This window comes from Pituophis catenifer, unplaced genomic scaffold (assembly GCF_029215685.1).
Source record: "Pituophis catenifer annectens isolate HBS135680 unplaced genomic scaffold, rPitCat1.0.hap2 SCAF_1, whole genome shotgun sequence".
Classification (NCBI taxonomy): domain Eukaryota; kingdom Metazoa; phylum Chordata; class Lepidosauria; order Squamata; family Colubridae; genus Pituophis; species Pituophis catenifer.
In genome coordinates, this window is record NW_027256881.1 from 288058055 (window position 1) to 288066576 (window position 8522).

The following is an 8522-nucleotide window of genomic DNA, read 5'->3' on the forward strand; positions in this document are numbered from 1 at the left end:
TGACCCCTCACCCTACTCAATTAGAACATGGACCCCAATCCATTCATATTTGCCAAGTCACCCCATCACCCAGCCATGATGATGCATGGAGGACCCTTTACCCATCCTGGAATGACCATTTCAGCACAGAGCCCCACCATGTTAAATTCTATAGAACCCAATGTCGGTGGACAGCTTATGGACATTCATGCCCAAATAGTATAAAGGAACTCAAGGAAAAAAATATTTTAAAACTTGTGGACTTTGACCAGATGTTGACACTTCATACGCAATTCCAGACAGCTGTGATTATTTTTTACTTTTATCATTTTTCATTAACAACAGAGGACCAAGGGAAACAAGAACGGAAATATGAAATCATGGGCACACTGAAAAGAATTTATGTCCATGTAAAGATCCTCTGGGAAAAAAAAAGACTCCAAGAGTTATAACTACTGTAGTATATAAACATAGGAACTAAGTTAACTTGTATATTTCTGTTGATCACTCCGTTATGTTGCCTCAGATAGTTTTAGAAGGAAAAAAATATCCTTGTTTTCCACACTATGTGTGTTGTTCCCAAAAGAATGATTGTTTCGGTTCAGCAGTGAAGTCGCTATCCCTGAAAGAAAACAACATATTTCAGATCTCTTTGGCCAGTGAGAAAAGAACTAACCTGGAGATGAAGACAGAATCTTGCTGGATCTTCCATCATTCAGAAGATAGTTTCGTAAAGGCCTTGCCATCCCCTGGTTCTGTTCCTTCATAAATGTGTCCTTTAGTTTCAAACAGATCTTTATAGTTTGTGCTTCGTAAGCCCAAGATATTTTTGGACTCTTTTTTCAAAGAGCCTGCTAGTGAAGATTTAAAAAACAGAGCAGGAGCTTCTTTTAGTAATTCTGAGTCTTGGCTTTGGACAAGATGAATCTGAAGGTTGGGCAGCTTTCCTTAAGAAAAAAGTTATTAATGGTCTTTGTACCAAACCTAGAACTCTATGATGAACTCAAAGCTTGAGAAAAAGCAAGAGAATACTGTAACAAACTTCGTACAGAGTTCAGTCTATTAATTGTTTCATGTTAGATATTCTATGTGTTTACCTCAACTGAAAAAAAAGAATGTTTTTGCTAGTATCAGATCTGCTGTGGAATTGGTATTGTATGTCCATGAATTCTTCCTTTCTCAGCACGTGTTCCTCACTAGAAAAAAAATGCTGTTACCTTTAAGCTTTGTCAAAATTTACATTAAAATACTTGTATGAGGACTGTGACGTTATGTTTTAAAAAAAAGTGTTAAGTCACAAAATGCGGTAATAAATATTTCATTTTTTGATTTTTTGGTTAGATATTTGCGTTTTTAATCATCATTAGAATAATGTATTTTCTAGTGATAGCAAGAGCTATTATCTTGCATTTGTTGCATATAATAACTAAAATAAAACTTACCTAAATTTATAGGGCTTTATAATAGCAAATGAGGTTATAAATCCTTTAATGTGTATAATATTATTAGAATTATATGTAACCTTTATATCTAGAACAAAACCATATATCTGTTTCCATATGTGTGGTAAAAGGAAGTACATGAATAGGGGTTTCTTTCTTTTTTCAATTTCTCTCCTTAGTCTTAGTTGAACAAACCCATAACTGACTGTAATACAAAGCTTATAGACTGTCATGTAGGATGAATTAATGTTAGTTCATGAATAGATTTAATGTCTGATGTAATTAATCAGTGGAACAACTTGTCTTCAGAAGTTGTGGGTGCTCCAAGATTAGAAGTTTTTAAGAAGAGATTGGACAACCATTTGTCTGAAATGGTAAAGGGTTTCCTGCCCCTGAGCAGGGGGTTGGACTAGAAGATCTGCTTGTCATCCTATCCTGTCCTGTCCTGTCCTATCCTATCCATTTCACTTCCAAACCATTTTGTTTTATTTATGTAAATATATAACAAAGATATCAAAATTAATCCTCTTTAAATGAATAAGAATGGGCTGGACAATGTTTATCACTCATAATTATTAGGACTGTGAAAATATTTCAAAAGAAGTGTTACATATTTCTACATGTTGCAAAGCACTTTTCCAGGGTTTGCTCAGCTCTAATAATTAGTCTGCAATTCTAAGTATGTTTATACAGAAATATTCTGTATTATGCCTCTCTTTTAAATATGTGTGCATAACAATGCAGGCATAGATACCTAAAATAAATTTATAGTACTCAAAATACAAATACTTTATGTACTACATAAAGTAGGATACAACGACAAATACTATCAGGTTGTTGCATTTCAGCTTATTAAGGTAAGATATGCATGAACCTTTTGTTTCCCTTCACAGGATACAGAAATCAAAATAGGAAGTCTAATCAACCTGGTTTATGTTTTGTCCACACTAAGAAAATAATGGTTCCTGGTTTTAGAATTAATATACCAAATTATTAATGTTACTTTTAAAGTAATGTAACAAAGATAACAATAGTTTTTCATACGGACAAAATGGGAAGCTGTCCTGGCCTAAAGAAATAGGCTGTACTGACGGCAGAAAAACTGATAACGTTGTCTTAAAAATGAGACCTAACTGTCAGAAGAAGAATAAACAGGTTTTGGTTTGTACCCATGCACACAGGGCCATATAACCTCCTCTCACATTGTTTCTTTTTAACATAACATCAATCATATGAAAGGATCTATTGAGAGTAAGACTACAGTAGGTTCATAAGAGCCGAGTGTTACTGAATTCCATGAGTGTTAGGGAATTCAGTGAGCTGGAAACAAAACAGTCACGGGTCTGGAGAGGAGGAACAAGCCAGATTTCTGCCCATTCCTCCATGGTTAGAGCACCCATGCCACTAGGTACCTGGTAGAGTGGCTTCATAATATAACCTCTTTTCATTGTAGGTAGATTAGCTGCAGAAAGGAATTTTTGCTGGAGCATATCTAATGTCATGAAACAGAAAGACTACAATTCAATTAATAGAATAAGTGTTACAGTTAAGGAGTACAATAATGGTCTAGAATATTAGGAAAATTATCAGCCAGTTGCCCCACATCTCGTAAGGAAAGGGAAGCAATGTGCTTCAAGTGGTATAGCACAGGGAACAGGCATACATGAACTGCTACTTTGGGAAGTTTTTGTGCCACCAGGAAATGGGGCACCATTTCCATTGTCTTCTGCTGCACACAGGCATTTTTCCTCATCTTGATTGGTAAATATTTTTATTTGATTCTTTAACATATTAAAACAATTGCAAAACAACCTTTCAGTCTTAAAATGCTATACAACTGAAAAGGAATATGAAGTCCTACACAGCTGAGACAGCTCAACTATACTTGGACAGAAAACAATTTCTATATTAGATGTTAAATTTAACTTCCATTTAAACCTTTATGATTCTCAGTTCTGTTATTCAGTTCTTACATTCTTGGAAATATAAACTAAACATTAGATTATTAGGGCAATAACAAAACATTTTCGTTTTTTTTTCTTTTAAAGGAAACTGAAACCAAATGGTCATATTTGAAATCAGATGTTGTGATTATTTCCTGACCTTGGCAAAATACAGGGTTTTCGGTGAAGATATTAAATTTACCCAGCAAACTTATCTTTTTCTTATTTTTGTAATGAACTAAAATCTTTTTATTCCTACAGCGTCTTTTCTCTACCTAGATTCTAATCTGCATGTTGGTAGAATCTGAGCTGCACTATAATGTGAAAAGATTGTGCCATCTGAGGTTTACTATTTAGCATGGAGAATTCTGATTTGGGTATATTTAAGAAATGTTCAGCTGTCAAAAATGAAAGAAAATGGGAATAGTGTTTTGACAGCGGCACAGTGTTAAAGGAAATACTTTAGTCTGACTAAAATTGCTTACGTTCTGGGAAACGAAAGGTAATAGAAAATAGAAAACACCTCTTGTTTATTGGGAGGGATATCTAATTTTCCATTTCCCTGAACAAACCAGAGAAGACTCTGTAATCCTAGAAAATAAGAAAAGCTTGAAATTGATCCATTCTTTGTTATGGAAGGAATCTTGAAAAGGAAAACAGGAGTTTTAACTTCTAGCTGTTTTTGGTAGACTTTCTAATGTAAAAGGGAGAAATGAAATTGGTTTGGGAACACATTATTTTCCCTAGACAAAATTGTATATTCAGTTCACGTACAAAGCAAAATGTATATGTGGTGAATGATGCAGTGTCATCTAAAAGTTTCACCAAATAAGTGTTTTAAATTTTAACATTATTTCTCTGCAGGACCCAAATTCTCCCTTCAGACCTGATGCCAGGGCTGCAATGCAATTTACATCTAAGTAGGTATGTTTGAAATAGGACTACAAGATTGCAATTTCCATCTGTAGCTAAAGAGGAAAATACTATGAACTTACAGAAGGCCCAGCAAATTTGTATAGGATGGACAGGAAGGGGCTGCTCTGAGTCCCTAAAAGCTTTTGTGCCATGTGTGAGCACTGCTAAAAGCACAAATCACGACAACATAATTCACATATAGCATCATACATAGTGCATACATATATAAATAGTAATGAATAAATAAGTCTAAATCCCATTAAGGGGATGGCAAGAAGGGAAAAGCCCATGACAGAAAGATCACAGTGCCTGTGAGAAATGGCAGGATACATTATTTGGTGTGTGTGGGTGTATGTGGGTATCCCCTCTTTTGCGAGATGGGGAAAATCCAGTGGATCCAAGAAGAAAGATATTTCAAGCTTCCTCTTTTGTTAGGAAGACAGCCTTGGCCTTTCTTTACCTCTATATTAGTGTAGGACTAGGATCCAGGAGCTCTAATTCCTCATACAAATTGTGGCTTTTTAAAGAGTTGCTATTCTTCGCTTCTCCTCTACCCCACAGCCTTCTGCATGTTCACTCCAAAGTAAACCTTGTCAAATTAAGTGGGTATCATTCTCAAGGCAGGAGAGTTATTAGAGTTGTAACCTGAGAAACAGACACAATTGAAGGAGGGGGGGAGGCTTTGAGAGTGTTTCTGGCCAAGTTTAGTAGGGGGAGGAAAACCCCACAGAGAGAATAAGGGGGGACTGGGTGGAGATGTTATAAAGCAGATTTTCATATTAATAGTTTAGGAGAAGTGAGGCAGAAGGGAGGTGGGTCTTCTGGGCAGGGTCCCTGCCACAGTCATGATGGATGACCCAGGAGGAGACCTCCCCCTTCCTCAGCAGCTTTAGGAACCGAATAAACAAACACCCCCACCCTCTTTGCAGCTTCTCCATTATGAATCAATTACCTCGCGCCGCATTTTCTTATTTGCTTAAATAAAGCACTCAGAGGATTAAAGGGGTTTTCTTTTTGTGTCTTACTTAGGGAATAAATACCCAAAAAAAAGAAAAAAAGAAAGAAAGAAAGAAAAGTCCTTGTCGGCGGTGGTAATAATAATGGTGATGATGATTTCAGGTTGAGGCACTTCGCAAAGAGCTTCGCCCGCTGAGTTATTTGCTGGATTGGGAGACGCTGCACATTGTGCCACGGCGCAACTTAAAAGAACGCCTCTCTCGAACTAATGGGTTTTGCATTACACGCAATTACTTAGAGAAAAGCCACGTCGCCCTCGAGTGCAGGCAACCTCGTTATTTAACTCCTTGAGGACAAAGCCGCCGGGCGACGTTTCCCTCAATAGCTGGGACTCCGGTGGCTGCTCCGGAGATGCTGAAGTGGGAGAGCCAGAGAGGCCGAGCCAGAGAGCGGCCCGAACAATGCTCGCACCCAGAAGTTGAACCGGGGAGGTGTTTAGCGACTTCGTTTCGGATGCAGGCGTGGAAAGTTGGGTCTTGGCGGCGGGGCGCGCTGCCTTTTCCCACTAGTAGCCAGCGCATTGGAGGCGCTCAAGGTGTTTCTATGGCTACCTCGTGCATGTGGGAGGGTTAGATGTGAGGGTGCCCAAGAGAAAAGGCAGCTCTTGGGTGATCATTTATCAATGTCACCCACATAATGATTCTCTCTGCAGCCCTCTATTGATGAGGATAATTACATTAGCTCGGAGTGACTGATCAATGAAAACCCACCAAACAAAAACTTCTTTGCTCTCGCTTACAATACAAAAGAGAGAAGCGGAGAATGACACCCCCCACCAGCCTCACCCCTTTCCTTCTTGGCCAATGGATTTCGGATAAAATAAGAAAGAGAGAGGGGGGGAAAAAAATCAGCCGATCACCCAACGGCGAGGCTAGTTGTTTGTTTTGACTTAAGTTAACCGTTTGGTGAAAACGCTGGGTGCAGAAGGGGCGACCTCCATTGTCTACTGGGCAAAGTGTCTTCTCGCGTCGAAGGACCTGGAGGTTGAACCTCTTTGCTCCCAAATCTGCCTTTGTTGGGCTTGTGCTTTTAAACCGACGTGCCTGCGCCTCTGTCTCTTTCTGTGGGTGGGTATCGGGGACGGGGAGTGGGGGGGCAGTTAGAGAAGGAAGTTGGAAAGATTCAGCTCTCGCCTTTGTTTTGCTTCGAATCGTTCGAGGATAGAAATCACCTTTGCTCTCCGATTCTCTCCCCCCCTCCTCTTTTTGCTTAAGATCCGGTTATGAGTTTATGGATGAATTACGGTTCAGCGGCCGGCTGGGTTTGGGGGAGGGGCGGTGCAGGAGAGAATCGATATTTCTATCATTAGATTCGAAAGTGCCTGTGTTGTACTTGTGAGTTGTTAAAGGCGTCGGGACTGTTACAGTAACTTAGTGCCTCCTCCCCCGGCTTCAGCTTGGGAGTTTACCTGAGGCGGGACGGGGTTTCCCCCGGAAGCCCGCGAATTTGCTCCCGCGTCCCAGAGAGAGGATCTTGGGAGCCGCCTTGAGCAGCTCCCTGCCCCCCTTCGCTCAGACTTTCCCAGCCTTCCGGATTGTGGAAGCTACTGGGGCTATTTACCGAGGAAACGTCGACAGAATAGATTAAGGGAGACGTGGGGTTTCTGTAGGGTGCAAAACAACACATGTCCCCAAGACTCCTTACACCCCAAAGGTTGCTTTGCACAAACACGGTCGTATCTGCTGCATGTTCCCAGGTTCTGGTGGTATATTCCAGAATGAAAGCTACTTTCCCCTTTTGCCAGGAGCGCTGCCGATCGCCAGGAAGCTTTAAGTCAACAATTTGAAGACCGCTGGCTGGGCTGCATTACCACGTGCAAAGGAGCGCGGTTTGTGAAAGTTCGTCAGGTGCTGCTGACTGCGCCCCTTCGCTTTGAAGGGCAGCTAAGTCAACGCGTCCTCGGATAAGTCGATGAGGATGAGCTTCGGCCGGGATGGGAACGGCAATGCCTTGCCGTCCCTTAATCGGTTGTTTCCTCCGGCCTTCCCCCTGCAAAGGGTCTCGGACTGGATCTGCGAAGGGGTCCGGAGGAAAGGGTCTCGCCGCTAGGCTGCAAGGCGCCACTGAACCGAAGGGGGTTTGTTTCTGGGTAAGGCGTGTAGAAAAGGTTGCATTGGTAAAAAGAGAGGTAGGGATTGATTGTGATAGGAGTCTGGTTTGTGATTTAATTGAATTTAATTTATGTGCTGCTGAGTGCCACACACACACACACACACACAGATGTTCTCTACTTTAAACATATACCCATCGGTGTGGAAAGATTTATCTTATTGAGGAAATGCCACCCCCCGCCCCAACTTTTACAGGCCTCTTTCTCTGCATCTTCCATCTGCTGCTGGACAAGGCCCAGACCTTCTTGGCATCTCTGCTTAGCGCACGCGCCTACAAGCCACACACGCACGCACACAAATTTTCAGCTAAGTAACTCTCTCCTAATTTTCCTTAGAATCCTACTGACAGGGCTTTATACCCACTTTCTCAGAAGGGAAACTAGCTGGTTTCGATGTGGCTACCTCAAATAAGCCCGCTTAGCCGCAAGGCCTGAGAACCAGCCTTTCCCTTCCCTCTTTTCCTTAAAATCGACCCCGTTTGGTTGGCAGAAATGGCCGAGAAAGAAAGAAGAGGGGCAGCTGTCCTCTGCTTTAAAAGAAACAGAAGCCTGATCGATTTACCCAGCAAAATAGGTTTTAAACTCAACTTTTAACAAAAATGGGAAGCAGAGTGGAGAGGCTCTTCTACGACCCCTGTTTCTCCCCCCCCCCCCAAACAAATTGAGGCGTCTAAATTAGGGAGGAGGGGGCCGCTCCTGAGTTGGAAAAAGCCTAGCCGACTTTTTCCTGCGGGTCTGGTTCCTTCCCCAACATAGAAACATTTTCAAATCTATGAGCCTTGAATAGACAAATACTGGCTATCAATATGGGACATAGGCCAGTAGCAAAAAAGCTTGAATGGGAACTCTGCTGAGGCGGTGGGAGAAACTAACGATGTACCGCGGGTTTGCCATTACTGGGCAAGGGAGAAAAAGAAAGAGACCCTTTCTGATTAATAACTAGCAGGGTAATGTTGAGGGCTTTTTCTGCCCGATTGCCTTTTTGAATTAGAGCCGATTTCTTCACACTTCAATAGGGCCTGTCTCCTTTAAAATGACTGACAGATCTCTCTCTTTCTCCTTTCTCTCCTCCCTCCCTTTCGCTTTCCCTGAGACTTAATGATGTAAATTTTCTAA

General features: G+C 41.3%; 1 protein-coding gene across 1 annotated transcript in view; it reads left to right on the forward strand.

Moving 5' to 3' along the window:
* The window catches only part of MEIS2 (Meis homeobox 2), a 235502-nt gene extending 235242 nt beyond the window's left edge, over positions 1 to 260 (forward strand). The window contains 3 exon segments of the mRNA XM_070931352.1: positions 1 to 30; positions 33 to 59; positions 62 to 260. The exon segment at positions 1 to 30 is cut by the window's left edge and continues 87 nt beyond it. Coding sequence (XP_070787453.1) covers positions 1 to 30; positions 33 to 59; positions 62 to 204 — 200 coding nt within the window. The 3' untranslated portion in view covers positions 205 to 260.
* Positions 261 to 8522: the final 8262 nt, after the last annotated feature.